At 45.8% G+C, this 17,722-nt stretch overlaps 3 protein-coding genes across 6 annotated transcripts; 1 reads left to right on the top strand and 2 right to left on the bottom strand.

Annotated features, from left to right (window-relative positions):
- Positions 1-1,839: 1,839 nt before the first annotated feature.
- Positions 1,840-6,476, bottom strand: si:dkey-238d18.4 (TBC1 domain family member 15). Of its 2 annotated transcripts, none has more exons than XM_053887377.1 (10): positions 6,199-6,476; positions 4,776-4,961; positions 4,505-4,617; positions 4,283-4,386; positions 3,942-4,009; positions 3,736-3,882; positions 3,572-3,662; positions 3,358-3,506; positions 2,553-2,706; positions 1,840-2,494 (listed from the first exon to the last, which is right to left on the bottom strand). In XM_053887377.1, the coding sequence occupies exons 1-10, from the start codon at positions 6,377-6,379 to the stop codon at positions 2,326-2,328; spliced, it is 1,362 nt and encodes a 453-aa protein (XP_053743352.1). In that variant the 5' UTR covers positions 6,380-6,476; the 3' UTR covers positions 1,840-2,325. The 2 variants fall into 2 exon arrangements, with proteins under 2 accessions (XP_053743352.1, XP_053743353.1); XM_053887378.1 differs by having other exon boundaries at positions 2,331-2,487.
- Positions 6,393-10,165, top strand: LOC128771722 (uncharacterized). Of its 3 annotated transcripts, XM_053887390.1 has the most exons (9): positions 6,393-6,647; positions 6,708-7,243; positions 7,309-7,671; positions 7,738-7,770; positions 8,044-8,118; positions 8,175-8,280; positions 8,344-8,418; positions 8,952-9,027; positions 9,095-10,165. In XM_053887390.1, exons 2-9 carry the CDS (start codon positions 7,198-7,200, stop codon positions 9,164-9,166), a joined length of 846 nt encoding a protein of 281 aa, XP_053743365.1. In that variant the 5' UTR covers positions 6,393-6,647; positions 6,708-7,197; the 3' UTR covers positions 9,167-10,165. The 3 variants fall into 3 exon arrangements, with proteins under 3 accessions (XP_053743365.1, XP_053743364.1, XP_053743366.1); XM_053887389.1 differs by having other exon boundaries at positions 6,622-7,243; XM_053887391.1 differs by lacking the exon at positions 8,044-8,118 and having other exon boundaries at positions 6,622-7,243.
- Positions 8,951-16,681, bottom strand: LOC128746649 (myelin-associated glycoprotein-like). The gene is made up of 9 exons (XM_053843851.1): positions 16,407-16,681; positions 13,092-13,441; positions 12,336-12,620; positions 11,234-11,485; positions 10,921-11,178; positions 10,773-10,857; positions 10,476-10,568; positions 10,325-10,397; positions 8,951-10,260 (listed from the first exon to the last, which is right to left on the bottom strand). The coding sequence occupies exons 1-9, from the start codon at positions 16,679-16,681 to the stop codon at positions 10,216-10,218; spliced, it is 1,716 nt and encodes a 571-aa protein (XP_053699826.1). The 3' UTR covers positions 8,951-10,215.
- Positions 16,682-17,722: the final 1,041 nt, after the last annotated feature.

Genomic DNA, 17,722 nt, shown 5'->3' with positions numbered 1-17,722 from the left:
GCAGGGGTTGGTGAGGAGGTGGGGTGGAAAGTCAGCCACTTTCGCATTTCTCTTTTTTCTCTTTTACGTAAATTTGCCACCAAAATATTTTTGTCACATCAATCCGATGAACTCACAGGCGTCTCATTTCCCTTCCCTGTCAGCTCTGCCTACGCAGCCGATCTCCTGGAGGATCGCAGAGGCAGCAGCTGAGACCGGCTGTGGTGTCAGAACTTCAGACGTGTGCGAAAACGTCAACAAAAGATGTGAGGAGTTGATGATTCCAGTTCAGAACAGTGTCCAGTTTGTTTCATGAGTCACTCTCCATGCTGGAGCCCGTTTTCAAAACTAGTTTAGAAGTGATCCTCGCGTGTTTTTAAGTCGCTGACCTACGGTGCAGACAGCACCACTGCACCGCCCATGTATGAATAAGATCTATTTTCCTTCTTAAATCTAGTGGGTGTGGCTAGTATTCAGGTGCCCTGTATGATCATGAAGACTTTCTCGTCTCACAAATTCATCCTTGAACCTCCTTGGTTTCCTTCCTCTTCTTTAGTTTATCTGCCATCTAAACCTTCGGTCTGCTGCGTCCCGACACCCTGGTTATTTCAGCATGTGCCACACACTATCTCACAATTTGACTTTTAAATGGGCTGGAAAATACTCTGGGAAAATAGGGAGAAGAGTGATTTGCATTGTGTTTTTTTCATTTCATATGTGGGGTTCCGAGAAGCACAGAGAAATTACAAAGTTTAATGAACACACAGACAATAGACACAGAACCAGGCGTGGAACGCGCCAACTCCAAGTCAAGGAACACAGTCTGGAAACATAAAAACAGAACAGATGAGAACATGGAGATGAGAACCCCCTACACAACACAGGAAATAGAGAATCAGAGCATGTGGTGGGCTGAGTCACATGCAGCATGCAAGATAGCACAAGAGAAGGAGCATCGAACTGGAACTAGAGCTCTTATATCCAGGTGAAGCCGACTCCATTGCGGAGTAGTTCCAGGCGACAGAGAGGGCCGAACAGAGGAAGACAGACCACAAAATAAAACCAAAATAAAAGCCCCGCAGAACATTACAAACAGTTTACTTAAAGATCCTCAATATGAATCATAAATATTAGAATACATTAGGAACAAAATATGACAAACCATTTTTTAAATATGCTGTCAGTGTCTGTTATTTATTTGTCAGGGACAAGAAATACTAGAGAAAACAGAAAACAATATCAACATGTAGCTGCACTTTTTTATTTTTTCAATAATCTGAGCTCATGTTTCCTTTTATAGCAGGTGATTCTCTTTTCTTCAATGAGCACCATAGTGCTGTGGGCGTGGCCTGACACTGGCTGGCGACCACGTTGTGCTAGCAAACATTGCTACTGAGGTGTCGCGGCCTAAGCTAGCTAGTCGCGCTAATGTGAAAACACTGGAACAGAACAAAGGTTAGGCGTGCTGACGTCACCACTTGTGGCCAGTTAGGTGGAAAGTGTGTGTCGTCTTCAGCTTCGCTGGAGCAAGAACAGAGGAGCGGACGCCTAAACTGGTTAGCCAGAATCTGCTGACTCGTGCGTCGTAAATATAGCTTCAGTGGAAACGTGCTCTGCAGCAGAGCCTCGCGCTGCTGTTACATAACTCCGGGAAAAAAGATAGGATGACAGGGGCCGAGAGCAGCGGCGCCCTCAGCAGGCTGCCTGCTGGAGGGTTTGGTGGAGGGACTTCTCTTAGAGCTGCAGGAGGATCAAGGCCACTCTTGCCACCAGGGGGCCACGGGATCATTCCTTTAGCAGACGACTGGAGGGCAGAGGGGCCACATTATATCCTCTGAGGACCCGCAAAAGTTTGGCACAACCAGGAAATGAAGTTATCATTTCGTAATATGAACATAAATATTCTGATATGAATCAATATCTGAGGAAAATATGATGCTTTCAATGAACACAAAAAATATTTATAACCATTATTCAGCAAGATCAAAACATAAAGGAGTAAACAAAGGTTTTCTTGGGAATATAAATCTATAAAAATTACTGAACCAAAACATTTGTAATCTTAGCATTGTATTTTATAGTGATTCTGTATGCAGTAAATGCTAATGGAAATCATTTTTAAGAGTTGAATTAATACATGAAAACAGACTCATTAACAGCGGGACAGTTTAAGTATTGCACCCCAAACCTGTCAGAATTGTGAACATTGACACTCGGGCCGAGGGCCACCTTTGGCCCCCACACTCTGACAAGCGCACACTCAAGGCGTCAGTTTTGGGAAATGTCTTTATAAATAAATAGAATAATACAGTACTGAAGGTAGCAGCAGCGCTTCCAGCTTGTTTCTCATTTTAAAACAAATAAACTTCGCAGCAAGTAAAAGAAGTCCTCCTCTTTGCTCTTCTGGGAGCCGCAGCGTGCGTTCAGGTAGTCCCAGGCGCAGCTCTTGCAGTAGTTATAGAAATGCTGCTCCGCCTTCTGCAGTGTGTGGTTTAGGTCCAGAGTTCCCTGCAGGCTGCAGACAGAACTGTGAGCCAGCGCTCCCAACACCACGGCGGCGGCGGAAGACCCACCTGGTGGTGAACTGGATGAGCTGGACTTCATCTTTACACCGCAGGAGATTCTCTCGGTTTTCCAACAAGATTGCAGCACAAATGAAAAGCTCAAAGGTGAAGTCGGTGTTGACGGCCTGAAGCTCGGGCTCAGCTTCGGACTCCTCATCTGCATCTGCGCATCAAGAAATAGCTTTTCATAAATATACACAGAAGGACATTATTTTTATGTTTTTTTCAATTCATTTTAAGATGGGCATTCATTTTGAGGGAAAACATTTAAATATGAAGAAAAATACAACAGAACCTTGAACAATATACTGAGGAAAATATGGAATTTTATCATGTCTGGAGTTTGTATGAAATTTTGTGTTTGTTTTACATTCATTAATATAAGCAGTGTCTTATTTTGAAATGAAATTGAATTGATTTACACTGCACTGCATTTACAGCATATATATATATATATATATATATATATATATATATAAAATACACTTTTTTACAGAAAATAAAACAAAACAAAGTCTGTATTTTGTAAATGAGGATAATATATATATATTGAAATTTGTAGGGCAAGCGGTATTTAATTTTGCTAATATTTTTAAAGTAAACCTAAACTATTTCTTTTCAAATAAAAATGTACCAAAGGATGTCAGAAACGCATTTAAATTGCAATAAAAGTTTCTTTTGAATAATTGATTAATTAAAATATATATATATATGGATGAAGAGTGAAAAAGCAGTTTTTCATAAATTCCTAAAATAAAATTTCACAACTTGGCTGAGCTTTTATATTGGACAGAAGGTTCCGTGAGGATCGTACCGACGCAGGACTGTTGAGCCAGACGTTCCTGATACCGGGCTCGGTCCACTTGTTGAGAAATGAGCTCCAGGTGATCACAGCTGAGGATTTCGAACAAGCGCAGGGCGTCGCTGTAGGCGAACTCTCTCTGGAAGCCCAGTAGCAACCATCTGCACACACACACACGCAGAGGACCTCAGCCACTCAAAGCTGCCTCCCTGAAGAAAGACACTACCTGTGGCAGAAGGTGAAGCTCTCCATGCCGTCGGTCACCAGGTGATCATAGAGCGGAGGGTCCAACTCCTTCAATAAAGCAGCCTCCAATTCTGTTTCCACATCACAATAAAAAAAGTGACTTGAAGTTTCACTCTTCCGCCACTAGAGGCCAGTGTTTCTCACCTATTTTTCTGGTCAGCCCGTCCGCCCTGAAGTCCTTGGAGAACTTCTCCATGTAGCAGGAGAAGCTCCAGAAGGTGTCCACCTCCGAGTCCAGCACCTCCAGGAAGCGGCTGCACAGGTCGTTCATCCCCTGAGCGTAGCCCACCTCTGACGCACAGCACAGGGGTCAGAGACATGCGCACGCCCCACAGGCCGTGGTGGCTTACCTGGGTGGAAGGCAGCGTACGTGATGAGGATGTCTCTCAACACCAGCAGGTTCCCCAAACCTTCGTCCCTGTGCACACATGGAATCTGATTCTGCTTCTTCATTCATCATCATCACTCGGACAACACAACAATTGTGCGCTCATTTTAATGACATTTGGATCCTGGTTTACACGTCCACCTCAGTGGTGAGTGAACCTGTGGAACCAGCAGCAGAAAACAGCCTCAGGTGTTTGTCAACTGACACCTGATCTTATTTTCACTGTAACGTTTTTTGATGAATGGAATTTCCCTAACGGTCACCATCTGCAAGTTTGCTGCGTCAACAGTGGCGGCCACTCACTGGTAGAAGCTGAGGTCTCGGCTGGTGCGGGGCACGTCCTTGTCTATGATCCTGACGGCCTCCTGCAGCTCCGCCTGCTCCAGCGCCTCACGCTCAAACAGGATCTGTTGACAGAACATCTCATTCACCTCCACAAACGGCTTTAGAAGCGCTGCAGGTGACTGACGTTTGTTTGGCTTCCTCACATCCTGTTGATAAAGGGAGTGATCGCACTCGGCTGACCTGAGCCTGCAGCATTAAGAAGCTCCGGCGATCGCGGACCTCCTCAGGCTGATCCTGCTGCTGGACCTGGGCCTGCCTCTGGTCAAAGTACCGGACAGCTGCCACCAGCTCAGCTGCAGAGGAACAAGTGCAGGAACTAGCTTCAGACTGAAGCCATGTTCGACAGTGTCCTCTGTTTCGATATATATATATATATATACTGTATATATTTCCATCATATTTGCTCAGCAGGAAGAGACAAAATGGCTGTGTGTGGTTGTGTTTGGTTTACCATCCGTGCCGTTGAGATGCAGAGGGACGGCAGCGGGCAGGAACTGCTGCCATTTTCTCTTCATGACCTGGTACCGTACAGCCATCTGCTCCTGCAGCAGGGGGCGCTCCAGAGCGGTAGAACTGCACGGGTACATGCCGAACAGGAAGCGCCAGGCCAGCCCGCGCTCAGAGGGAGGCAAGCCGCCTGAGAAGAGAAGACAAAACAACAAGCAGAAGTGAGTCTGGGGGACTTTTGAGGCCAAGTTCAGGAGGTCATATGGTTCAGAGAGGACAGACAGTGTGTTGGACCAGGAACAAGCAACAGAAGAAGGGGGAGAACTTGATGATGAAGACGATGAAGACTTTTCAACTTTCGAAAAAATACGATGAAGAAGATGACGCCAATGATGATGGTGATGATGTAGAAGACTAAAAAAAAATACTTAAAAAAAACAACATCAAAATAAGTTGCAACACTGGGTCATAACTGAGACATCAATGGACTTATCTCATGAAGATAGCAGGTCCTCACAAAGCCAGACCTTTCTTAAATCTATAATCTTTGCAGGGCTGGAATGTGGAGGTCAGAGGGTCACAGAGCAGCGAAGAGGCAGTTTCCACATGCATGTGGTCTGGAGGAGACGTTGGGCTTGGCAACAAGCACAGGACCGTTCTGATCACTGAGTGATGCTGGGGAACATTCATGCCCGTCCACTGACGGTCCACCGTCTGGTGCAGCGTCTCGTGATGTTCTGGGGTTTTTATGATATTAGAAAACCGCTGTTTTATCTCTGGGGTCAGGCTGGTTTGGTTTTGGCCTGCGGCTGTGCGATGAACACATGAAAGCCACATGAATGGTCTGTTTCAGGCTCACTGGGTCCTGGGGCTTCGCATCACTTGACCGGCCGTTGGTGTTCAGGAATGTTCTGGAGGACTTGAAGCTACAATAATCTAGATGAGTCACTTTCTACTGCCCCCGAGTCAGAAATAAAAGAGCAGAAATTTCAGTCTGGTTGAAGTGAATTTCAAATATGAATTATTAATAATGAATAATAATTTGAAATATGTTTCAGAATGTTACTATCACACCAATATTCTTCTATTTTTTCGCAGGCCAACAAGCACTAATAATATATGTGTTAAAATCGTATATTGTCAACCACTTGTGTAACAAATACTAGTGTTGATTTGTTGTAAAGTGACATCAGGAGATTCCAAAAGTTAATGTAATAAAATGGCAATAAAATTTAACGTCAAGATGGTTCACATTTAAATAAATATTAAATGATAAACGAATGGAATTTAATGTTGTTGAGGAATTGACTTCAAATTTCCGCAAACCTAAAGTATTGGTTGAACCATTAACACAGTCACGAGAGACTCGTAAACTGAACAAAACTTGGGATAACGATCCAAATAGCCGTCCACTTTTTCCACCGTACCGTTTTTGAAGACGTGCATCCGCAGCCTGGACTCGTCCACCCGCCCCTCCGCGTCCATGACCCCGGGCAGCGAGAGCCGCGCGGCCGCCTGCGCCGGCCGACTGACCGCCGCGACGCTCCTCCGGACCTGCGGCGGCGGCTCCACAGGACCGGGGTTCGGGGACTCCATCCGCGGCTGCATGTCGTCAACAATCCTGCCCTGGAACGGTTCTCGGAAACACGTCCATTTTCTGCTTTGTTGACTTTTGTAGTCGGGGAGTCATGTGATTTCACCTTCAGTTTCGAGCTCAGCCCACATTCCAGGTTGAGTCCAGACCCGGTGCCGAAGTCCAACTCTCACCAGTAGATAGTGTCTATCGCCCTCTAGCGGTTGAATTGAAGTGGAAACTATTTTGCGGGACAACTTTTTTTCATTGAAAACATTGCTACAGTCCTTCCTCTAAATCTAAGTAAGTAAAATAGTATTTTTTTATTGGAGTGCTCATGCTTTTTTTTCTTCTCTATCCCAGGCTCAGATGGTCTTGAACGTCTCACCAGGGAGACCTCGAGGAGGCGCTCGATTCCAGAATCTCCTCAGTGTTATTTCTCTCACCACCCAAATCCCTTGTCGTTTGGCTCAGCTCTTTTCCTCAACCAGGACAGAACATGAGAACCACAGACTGGGAGAAGCAGATCCACATCTCAGCTACAATCCACAGAGACAGAAGATAAAAATCCTTCCATAAATAAGTCATTTTTAATAGAATAGCTTCACCAGTTGTATTAATTTAAAAGGAAATTGCACTAGAAGCTCGGTCATTTTAAAGGTTTAACCGAAGACAAAGATGAACTTTTAATAAGGTTCCACTTCTTTTGAACAATGACTGGTAGAGTAACTTCCCTGTTTTGGAAATTTGCAAGTGCTAAAGGAACAGGAAACACGCCCAATTTCGCAGCCTTGAAGCCACCACACGACTTCAAGACAAAAGGTCTCGAAAGAGGAGCGTCGGAGGATTCCAGATGAAGCTCTTCGGCCTGTGTCTGGTCCTGATGCTGGCCTCAGAAGGTGAGTGTGTGTGAAGAGAGTTGGTGGTGGGAGTCGCGTTGTGAAACCTCCTGTGGTCCTCACAGGTCACTTGTGGTCGATAAATGTTACCCGAAGGATTCAAGCTCAGCTGGGCTTGAGCGTGGTGGTCCCCTGCACCTTCACCGTGCCACCAGAGAGCACCGACATCAAGCTTTTCTGGAAAAAGTCAAAAACAAAGAACCATTTCCCTCATAAGGACATGGACAGGAACGCTTTTGTTTATCACCCGAATAACTCCTTCGTGATGCCCAAGTACAGAGGAAAGACCAGTCTGCTGGGCCAGGGCAACAACTGCTCGCTGAAGATCCAGAACATCCAAGAGATCGAGCCGTCGATCTACCTGAGAATCACCACTAAACAGGACAACTACAGTTTTATCAAGAACAACGTCTTCATTTCCATCCAGGGTGAGAATCCGCTCCATCGCTGCTGCCTCATTGAAAACACAGTCTAACCAACATGTCTGCTGCTAGGACAAGCCGTGCCTTCAGTCACCCTCAACCCAGGTAACTGAAAATGGCTTCCATTGAATACCCGCTGGTTTCTGCCAGCTACCCTCACTCCTGCCACCCTGTCCATACTCTCTTCTTCACCTCCTTCGCCCCCCATTTAACTCTTTAAATCGAACTGTAAAACCTCAGATGTCTGGAAATTTAACCTCCTCCTTCTGACCTCTCATTCACACGCAGTCTTGCTTTGGTGCCAAACATTACGATTAAATGAATTATCTTTATTATTAACTTTATTTAGAGAGTAAATTCTGGAGCGTATTTTAACAGCAGAAGTCACAGCAAGGTCATTGCCCTACGCAGATGTTTCCACTACACCAGCGACCGCCTCTGCATCCACTGAAGGTATTGTCAGGTTCGGAGTCCGTGCAAGAGCCTGACCCTTTCTGTCCACCTCACAGGGACACAGACTCCAACTCACACTTATGTCACCATCGTGGTTCCACTTGTTGCGATTCTCCTCCTCGCTGGTGTCGCTGGCTTCCTGGTTTACACAAGATGTGGAAGGTGATGTCATTTTAAGTAAAAAAAAAAAAGATTTCAGACGTTTAATCAAGTGTGTTTCTCAAGCTTACGCAAGGTGAGAGTGCAGGAGTCTTTGCGTTACGCCAACTTCCACAGGAAAGACGCACACGAGGACTGCAAGTAAGTACTGACAGGCACTGGACCAGACCTGGGTGAGGCGCGACATTGTGGCTTCATAAAAAGACGAATATTCATTTTAAAAAAGAAGCCAAGAAGAAAGTTTAGTCAGACAGTTTTTTTCAGCTAAAGACACGTAATGGGTCTCTGAGCCCTCGTGGAAACATTGTTTACAATTGCGTTCCTCCAGTGGCCCCGTCACTTCACAGGCTCAATAAATCCACCAAAAAAACCTATTTTACAATCAAATATCATTTCATATTGAAATGCATTTTAATCAGTATTCTATGCATAACTTTTATGAACCAATATTTTTTTATAGACTGGCTGCATAACATGAATTCAAATGAGTCCACGAACGAGTAAAAGGTGAATTAAAAATTGATTTAAAAACATTTTCAAAAAGTGTAAATGACAACCGAAGTCTACTCAATAAAGAACCGGGACACTGAGGCTGGAGTCATTTTGAATTCAACAGAAAGCAATGGACAGTTATCGCTATCCTGCTGATTTTATTTCACTTTTGTCTTTCATAGAAATGAAACACTGAAGTCCGATAAGGATCCCCCTGCGATGAAGAACCTCGATGAGCCGGTTTACGTCAACTATTCTGTAAAACTCCTCAGTTGATATTGAACCACATGAGGCCCATTCCTCACACAACCACTTCTCTTTTCAGAACCAGGCGACTCACATGGCGCCCAAGGAAGAACACACTGATCACATATACGCAAATGTGGATTTCACTTAAACATGTCGCCTGATGAGAATCCAAGGGATTTGAGTGCATTTCCTGTGGTTTCTTGTTCTGCTTTTGGTTTTATTCTGCATCCATTAAAGCCCTCTGACTTGCTCAGTGAACCGTCTCGCCTCAGAGTCTCAGAGTCACTGGTCTGGCACAGTCTGTCCAGTGACCGGAAGCAGCTCTCAGATGGATGCGAGAAGCAGGATAAAGGATAAATCCTTTTCTTCTTTTACTCTGGTTCAGCTTGTTTTTACATCTTTACTTTTTGCATTTGCATTGCAATAACAATGTAATTTCTTCTTTTTAAGCCATATTCACTGAGGGTCATTTTCAACTTTTATTTTCTGCAATTCATTTCCTCATTTCTTTGATGATGGTTGCTGTTGCGCAACGCTTATGAAAACAATCGAGATGTGCAAAGAGTCAAACGGGAACAAAGAGGTTTTATATGAAAGAATGGAAGCGTCAAGATTCAGAATGAGATAATAGTAATGAGAATAATTGAACTCTATCATTTGCTCTCATTTTCTAAAGATGCTCGTCTCCCTCTTGTGGGTTACACACAATGACTCCGTGTATTTATTCGAAATGAGACGTTTCTGCCATATTTCATGAAGTTGAAATGAATTCCAGGATTGTAATTTGAATGAAAGAATTCAATTGTTTATTTCGATCACACAACACACAGACTAACGCAACAAACACAGCCCACGCGACACTCCATCACTTTCACGCCAAAAGGAGAGGAAAGAAATATGAAGTGCTCATGAATGTTTGTCAACTATTGCGCAGTGAATTTTAGGTTTCTATTCACCAAATCCATGTGTGCATGTTTCTCTTCCTGTTTCCAAAACAAGAGTTTGGAAAGCATCAGTTCAAAAATGGTTTCTCAGTAAATCCTGACGCCAGCAACACACAACTTCCATATTTAGTGAGTGGATTCATCTCACTGTGTGTGGCCTTCAGGAGAGTCAGAGCAGTTGAAGGCAGCGTTTTAGCTGATGGCATCAAGTCGACATGGATCCACGGAGAGTGCTGCTCCTCCAAGATCTTCCCTACACATTGGCGTATACTGCATCGTCATCTGCTTCCATGTAGGTCTGAACAGAAGCGGTACGTCAGATGAGTGAACTCCAACCGTGTGGATATGCATCAAAGTGATACCTCCTCCTGCATGTTCCCATAGACAGGCTCACTGGAGACGCTGGGTTTACGAGCGTCGTCGTAGACCTGTTTGCTGGTGAGAGAAGGAGGAGACTGGTTCACCGGTGACTCGCAGCGAGGCGCTGCAGCACAGCCACAGACAGGCACGCACCTTTCTGAGGAGCAGGCGAGGTTAGTGGTCAATGCCCTCGGAGCCTGGAGGCCGCTGAGTTGGAGAGCAGGCGCATCTGTGGAGCTCCTCAGACTGGAACAGAAGGATCCATTACAGAAGAGCAACTCACTATAGGCACGACAACGGTGACTTGATGTGAGAGAGTGAAACATTCGCTAGGTTTCTGCAGATTTTGAACTTATTTTTCATTTATCTTTTTTTAAAATTCCAAATGATTTTCTTTTTATTCTCGAAATGTCCACAAACATCTCAACAAAACCTGGTCCTCTCACGCACCACTTCCTCAGCACCACGGTGAAGACGATAACAAAGATGGCGGCTGCTGTGATGAAGATGATGATGTAGATGGTCTTCATCTTTCCTGCCAAAGCACAGAAGCCGTTCAATACTCGGTTTCAAACTAAGCTCTGTGCTTCCCTCCTACTGTTTTCTGGCGAGGAGAGTTGAGCGCTGCTTCGGCCGATGGTGTTCTCTGCCTGACAGGAGACCGACCTGGAAGCCTCCAGATCCGTCTGCAGCGTTGCTATGGTGATGTCTCCGTGTCTCTCAACTTTGCTGCTAACAACTTTGTCCGAAACAAGGAAGCGGACGGTGCTGGGGGGGTGAGACTCCACAATGCAGTCACACCTCACCCTGCTTTCGTGCAGGAAGCACGTGGACACCGGCTTGATTTCAGGGGCATCTGCAGGAGGAGACGTTTTTAGACTGACAGAGTTTTCTTGATCCTCTTCACTTACAGATCACGTTGAGCTGCACCGCGCTGGAGCTCCCACTGCCCACAGCGTTGGAGGCGCTGCAGAAGACGCCCTCGGAGTGCCGCGAGACGTTTACCAGCGTGTGGTTTCTGCCGCTGGCCAGGAGCGCGCCGCTGGTGTTGTACCAGAGGAAGCCAGTGGCCGGAGGGTTGGCGTCACTGCTGCACCTCAGCAGCACCGAGTCTCCCTCCCTCACCTGAGGCACATGATCCACCACCACCTTCACCGGAGCGTCTGGTGAAGAAGCAAGGTCTGTCATGAAGCACTCTTCAACATTCACCACACCTCTCAGCATGAGACGAAACCACTCAAGCTGTTCCACATCAAACTACTTCCTGATGTTTGTTTCTCCTACAACGTGCAGAAGGAACTTCAGTTCCTCATGCAGGGAGTTGAGCAGCTCAGCGCTGCAGACATTCCCCGACAGTGACAAGACATGATTCATCCTATATTCATCCAGTCACCTGAGCCTCGGAATAAGAAGATGTAGACTAGTTATTATTGTCAGGAGAATCTGCTTCTGAACCCGGAAGCTGTGCGTTTCTACTCAGACTTTTAAAGTCTGAAGACACATAGAAATCCTCGGCACTGCTTATGAGGATCTTCCCATCTCTCAGCTATTTTGACAGGCAGGGGACACCCTGGACAGCCACTTACCAGATCCTTGACAGAAAATAAATGAACTAAAATATTTTTGCTCTTGAACGCGGAATTACTTGTTCTTGATTCAAGACTTTAAATTTTCAGTTTCAGAACATTTTTCCGATCTAAGCGTGGTTAAGATTTTAATTCTTTTTTTCTCTGCTTTAAAACATTTTAATTTATTTTTGCTAATAAAAATGTGAAAAATATATTTTGTAATAATTCTTTCTTAACTTAAAAAAAAATCTCAAAACCTTTTCTGTGGTTTAAAAGATTGTTTGCTTTTGAATTAAATAAAAAAAAAGCATCACTCATTCATTTAATTCTGGTACTCCTGGCATTCCATAGTGTAAGTCTCTAAGATTGAAAAATGGGAAGAATTGAACAATAAATCCAAAGGTCTCAATGAGAACATATTTTTTAACAAACCTCCGACACCTACATTTAACCTCGAGGATCCTGGAGGCGTTCTGCTGCTGCCCTCCTCTGTAGGTCACGGTGCACTGCAGTGTCTGTCTGTGGTCGGCGTAGGTGGGGTGAAAGGTCAACGTGGACGCTAGGGTCCACTGGCCGTCACTAAGCAGGTGAGGGTACGAATGCTGCAGTCCAGAGTGGCTCCAGGTGAAGACAGGAGGGGAGGCAGGGCAGGAGTGAGACACCGAGCAGGACGCCGTCATGGTCTTATTGTCCACCTCTTCCAAGGTGAAGCTGATGGGGTTCAGCTGACCTTGAAGACAGGGAAGGTTACAGAGGTTTGCCGTCTTCCCCTGGACACAGTTGTTATCCCTGAGATCTGAGGTGAGGACAAGTAGGTGGGTGATGGGTGTGGAGGTCAAGAAGGGGATCCAGAGACCAGGAGGGGGTTGGTCATCTACGCCAATGAAGAAGTGGGTTGGTCTCCACCACAGCCAGGACTGTGGAGAAGCTAACTGTAACTACAACATGTGCAAAATTAAATCTATTTCTTGGTCCGGAAGCTTCATTTCCCTAAAATGTGGTTCTGGAGAAATGAAACCCAAGCTTCTGCTGTTAATATGAGAAAGTCATAGGAGAAGTCTGGGACGTCTCTGTGGGTGAGTGAGCACAGGGGTGACGGCCGAAAGGTGGGGGCGACCATATGGCGCTCAACTTTGTTCTGCTCCTCCGGCTGAGGTTGCCTGATGGGAACACACGGGGGAGCAAAGGAGGTTTCACTTACTCAGCATCCTGATGGAGACCACCTTTTCCAGGTAAGAGAAACTGTTGTAGCCGGCCATTTCTATCCTGAAGTGAAAGGGCCCCACGTCACTCTCTCTGAGAGGATCGACTTTCAGGGAGCAGTTCTTCTGGCTGACGTCTCCTAACAGCGCCGTGCGATTCTTGAAGCCCTGCTGGATTTTGGAGCCGTCAGGATGGAAAACCACGTGACTGGTCTTGTCTCTCCAAATCCCAGTGAATTTCGTGATGGTCTCGGGGGCAGTGGGGTAGTTGTAAGAGCAGGGGATGACCACACAAGACCCTGGCAGACCCGCCACAGTCGAGGGAGCCGTCACTGTCCAACTCCGAACACTAGAGTCACAGAAGACACGGTTTCATCAGTGCCACAGTTGGAGATGGACTCCTCAGCACGTTCCCTCACGCTAAAGCAAGTCTGGACTCAGGGATTCGGCTCTGAGGCGCAGATGGATGACCCGCTATAAAAGCATGCCTGGCTCAGTCATTGCACGTGATTCTGTCGCTCAAAGACACCAAAATACGTCACCACAAATGGAGGTGCTGATCCTCACCCCAGCATGTCAACACTCTGATGGGAACCAACCATTAAAGAGTTTCACCTTTTCTCCAAAACAGCAAGAGACTGACCTTCAGAGAGGAGCAAGGCATGGACCAGTAGCAAAGGTGACGCCATGTTGTCGCCGCTGAGCTGCAAATGAAGGGGAACAGAGTTAGCACTGTTGCGTTGCGCTAGCTCTGCTCCTCCTATTGTTGATGACTTGACTCATTTTTCCCTGTTCTCAAAGCAACATGTATCTAGGCATTGGTCATCCAAAACAGACAATATAAATGGTGTCAAACTCAAGGCCCAGGGGCCAAAATCAGACCCATCACGTCGTTTTCTGTGGCTAATAGCGATAGCATGCTTGTAAAACATTGAATTCAAAAGAAACACTTGATTGCCTATAACCAGAGTGACTCATAATGAGTCAGAGTTGGTGGTGAAGGTGAACCACAGAGATGCAGTCGACTGAGGCTCTTATTTCCTCTAACAGCCAGCTTTGCACCGCACTGTTGTTTTGGCCCCGGGTCTCGGTTGGACTCCTCTGCTCAGTGAAATTGTGAATTTGTCTGGAGCCCAGATGGTTCTTTAGGGTTCTGGTTCTGACTCTACCTCCAGTTCTGGAACGATAAGCAAGGCAGCGCTGTTCTGACCACCATGGCTGAGTGGCTACAGCAAAGCTAACACGTGGAGCGATGCTGACAAAGAAGCAGTGAAAAGAAAAAATGTCTCAAAAGGAACAAGCGAAAAGTCAGTGGAGGTCTATAGTTCCTTTCAGATAGACGGTTGAAAGCGCTCTGCTCTGCGTGCCTCCTCATTGCTCTCTGCTTTTTAGGTCAGAAGAAGACCTCTGGTTTCATCCTTAAAAATGCTCTCATGTCTGAGGAGAAGGAAACAGCTGCCGAACCAAAGCTGCAACTCGTGATCAGCACTGTCGTCGCATTTATTTAAAACAGCCACTTCAGGGTGAAATAATTCTGATGTCTCAGTTTTGGAAAGGAAATCGAATCACATCACAGAAACGAACGGAATAGTTGAGAGTTTTATCGGCACAAATCTTTAAAGAGAGCAGCTGATCAAAAGGTTAAAGGACCTGTTCATACAGCGACACACTCAGCAGAGTCACGTCTCGTACCTGAAAGAGGAAGCAGACAGGTTTTCCTCCACCTTGATACGAACAGGACGCCGAGGGGACGGTCTAATAATTCACTGGGATGCTGGTTGTGCCTTTATGACTTCAAAAAGGGAAGTGCGTTGTGTTTCCATGCTCAAGTCGCCTGCTTGGTCGAATTAAAATAACCTGTAGTTTCATTTCCTGTGTGTTCACACTGAGCACTCCGCGTTGAAAACAATAGATTTCCTGTGTCGCTGTGTCTCATGTTCGGCCAAGACGTTTCAGTTCAGGCTGGGGCCCCGTGAGTCGGGAGAGAAGCCGTCCACAGGGACTCCGCTCGGAGGCTCAGAGGGATGACCCCCCCCACAGAAGCACACCCAGCTCAGTCGCGCACGACTCTGAGACACCAAAGTGAGGAGCAACACATGGAGCAGAAGCAAAGGTGACGCCATGTTGTCACTCCCGAACTCCAAATTCACAGAGTTAGCACTGCTGCGTTGCGCTAGCTGTATGATTTTATTTTAACTGCTGATGACTCTTTTTTCGCCCCTGTTTTCAGGCCAGGATGTAATAAGGCACCAGTCCTCTAAAACAGACGATAAAAATGGTGTCAAACTCAAGGCCGACGGCCAAAATCCAGCCTGTAACCTGCTGGTAAAAGAATGTAATTCAGTAGCGACACTGGATCACTTCCAACCTGAGTGGTTAGACTCGTGTTTCCTAGAGCCGGTCAGCCGTCTGTACACGTCACACATGGAATTGTCAATGGAATGGAAAGTCAATAACAGTCCTGGCATTGGGTCTGCAGGTGAAGCGAATCGGTCACTGGCATCATGACCAATGGAGTGTCCGTTCGTGAGCAGGACACGCAGACTTCGCCTGTGTCTGTGTGTTTATAGGACAGGGTCTAATGAGGACCAGGCACGGTTTCCTCCTGTCCTGTAGTCCTGTTGTCGAAGGCAAGGTCTACAAAGTGACAGTCGGGCTAACGCCTTGGCAATGGTACGGTACGATGGCCCCAGTTTTGCTAACTTCCTGTGCGCTTTATAGTTGATTTTAAACTCACTTGTGAGCGATATTCCAGATATGTTATGAGCTCCTCCTCCTGCTCGGGCTGATCTTCGACTAGTTGTTACCAAGTCCACTCTGGAACTCTGGAACAGTCTTCCCTCGGAGGTCTGTGATGTTGAGTTAAATTCTCCTTTGATGTGAAAGACTTTGTTACCCTGCTGCTCTATCAATAAAGATCTTTACTGTCTGTAGAACAAGATGGTTTTTGTTTTTAAGACGCAACTTCAGAATGAAATTATTCAGCCCTCATATCCTGGTTTTGGAAGTGAAATCGAGGCAAGATAAAAACAATCTGAACAATTGTATTTAATTTAATGCCCATAAAGCGGCTGATCAAAAGGTTGAAGGCAGTGATACACTCAGCAGAGTCACATTGTGCCTAAAAGAGGAAGCACACTTCAGTTTTCCACCCCCTTAATACAAAGTGAAGGTCCAGTAACTGACTGGGATGCTAGTCGTTTCTTTATTAAAAAGGGAAACAGGATTCTATGAGGGTCGACCTCATGGTCGAATGAAAATTATTTTCACTTCCTGTGTGTCCAAACAAACAACAAAAATGTTTCCTGTGTCACTGTGTCTCATGTTCGGCGATGAAGCTGGGGTTTAGGCTTCCAGGCCATGAGCTGGGAGAGAAGTCGCCCTGACCCTGGAGTGAGAGGTCGACGTAGCGGACGCTCTGGTGGACGCTGATCTTCTTCACGCACAAGCCTCTTTTGGCTTTCACTCGCCACAGATCCTCTTCCTGTTGAGCCATGCTGTCTTTGAGCGTCACCATGTCCTCGGTCAGTCGGCCCCACGAGACCTTCGGTGTTGAGGAGACGAAGCCGGTGGAGGCAGAGTTACCCATGATTCCAGAGAGTTAATACCTGTGGACGACACGCGCACTTATGTTCGGTTCAAAGACGAGAGCAGGAAAAAAAATCCCCAAATTATTGCCCTGCGTTTATTACATCTTCATGATGTGGTTGATGGGTTGACAGTTTATTTCAAATGGAGCTGACTGGGGGTAAAAATGTGGCTTCATTGTTAAATTCATGCAGGGCTTAAGTGTGGCTGCTTAAAAAAAATTTAAGGCTGAGTTATATAGCAGTTCTCTATGATGTCCAGTCTGCTGAAAATGTAGTTTTGTCTGGCGAGACTGGAGACTGCCCTCATTTCCTTCAGTATTTCTCTCTGTTTTGAACTTTGAACCGTGATGAAGGTGCTATGCAGCGCCACTGAGTGTTTTCAAGTCAGTGGTTAGATTGTTTTCGCGGACGTATTCGCCTTTTAAGGTACTTATTGGGTATGTTGGTAGTTAGCGTTTGCTGTTTAGCGCCACGCGGGTGCAGCGTTGTGTCAAATTGACTGGTTGAAATCTGCTCATCCGATACCTTAAATATTGTAAAATGTTTAACAAACCAACATATTCGAAATGAGTTAAAAAGAGACTCCGCAAACAGACGCTTCAAAAATATCCAGCTCAGTTAAATCTTGCTGTGGCGAGACTCCAAAATACAACGTAAATAAGAAAGCGAGGGAATTATGACTGAATAAAATGAATATTTTAAACATGGAAAAAAAGGGGGAAAACAATCAAATAAAAACAACTAAGGTGAGCAAGGATGGATTAAACTATTTGGCATCTTGGTGAAGCAGAACAGAAATGAAGAGGATGATGTTTGAATCCCATGTTTCTTACCAGGTTGTGAGCGCGGTCCTTCCTGTGCTCTTGCTTCAGCCTGTAATGAAAATGAAGTCGCCGGCTTCCATTTTAATAGCAGCAAAGGTGTGAACGGGATTAGAGCCCCACAATGGAGAGGCAACCCTGCTGATGAATGGACCCCAAACGGCTCTTGATCAACGGCTCGGTCCATCACTCACTCACTGGGAGAATATAGAAGTTATA

The sequence above is a fragment of the Synchiropus splendidus genome, chromosome 15 (genome assembly GCF_027744825.2).
Source record: "Synchiropus splendidus isolate RoL2022-P1 chromosome 15, RoL_Sspl_1.0, whole genome shotgun sequence".
NCBI lineage: Eukaryota > Metazoa > Chordata > Actinopteri > Syngnathiformes > Callionymidae > Synchiropus > Synchiropus splendidus.
Note: the sequence above shows the minus strand (reverse complement) of the source record. Positions and strands in the feature narration are given on the sequence as shown.

What these genes read in the sequence shown, in the direction of transcription:
- si:dkey-238d18.4 (XM_053887377.1), bottom strand. Translation starts at nt 6,379, where the DNA reads ATGCAGCCGCGGATGGAGTCCCCGAACCCCGGTCCTGTGGAGCCGCCG. An exon ending in GTACGCTGCCTTCCACCCAG is followed by an intron (nt 3,883 to 3,941) that starts GTAAGCCACCAC and finishes GCTGTGCGTCAG; the next exon opens with AGGTGGGCTACGCTCAGGGG. An exon ending in AGCTTCACCTTCTGCCACAG is followed by an intron (nt 3,507 to 3,571) that starts GTAGTGTCTTTC and finishes GTGTGTGTGCAG; the next exon opens with ATGGTTGCTACTGGGCTTCC.
- LOC128771722 (XM_053887390.1), top strand. Translation starts at nt 7,198, where the DNA reads ATGAAGCTCTTCGGCCTGTGTCTGGTCCTGATGCTGGCCTCAGAAG. An exon ending in CCTGATGCTGGCCTCAGAAG is followed by an intron (nt 7,244 to 7,308) that starts GTGAGTGTGTGT and finishes TGGTCCTCACAG; the next exon opens with GTCACTTGTGGTCGATAAAT. An exon ending in CGGTTTACGTCAACTATTCT is followed by an intron (nt 9,028 to 9,094) that starts GTAAAACTCCTC and finishes TTCTCTTTTCAG; the next exon opens with AACCAGGCGACTCACATGGC.
- LOC128746649 (XM_053843851.1), bottom strand. Translation starts at nt 16,681, where the DNA reads ATGGGTAACTCTGCCTCCACCGGCTTCGTCTCCTCAACACCGAAGGTC. An exon ending in ACCGTGGTGCTGAGGAAGTG is followed by an intron (nt 10,569 to 10,772) that starts GTGCGTGAGAGG and finishes CTTCTGTTCCAG; the next exon opens with TCTGAGGAGCTCCACAGATG. An exon ending in ATGGGAACATGCAGGAGGAG is followed by an intron (nt 10,261 to 10,324) that starts GTATCACTTTGA and finishes GCTTCTGTTCAG; the next exon opens with ACCTACATGGAAGCAGATGA.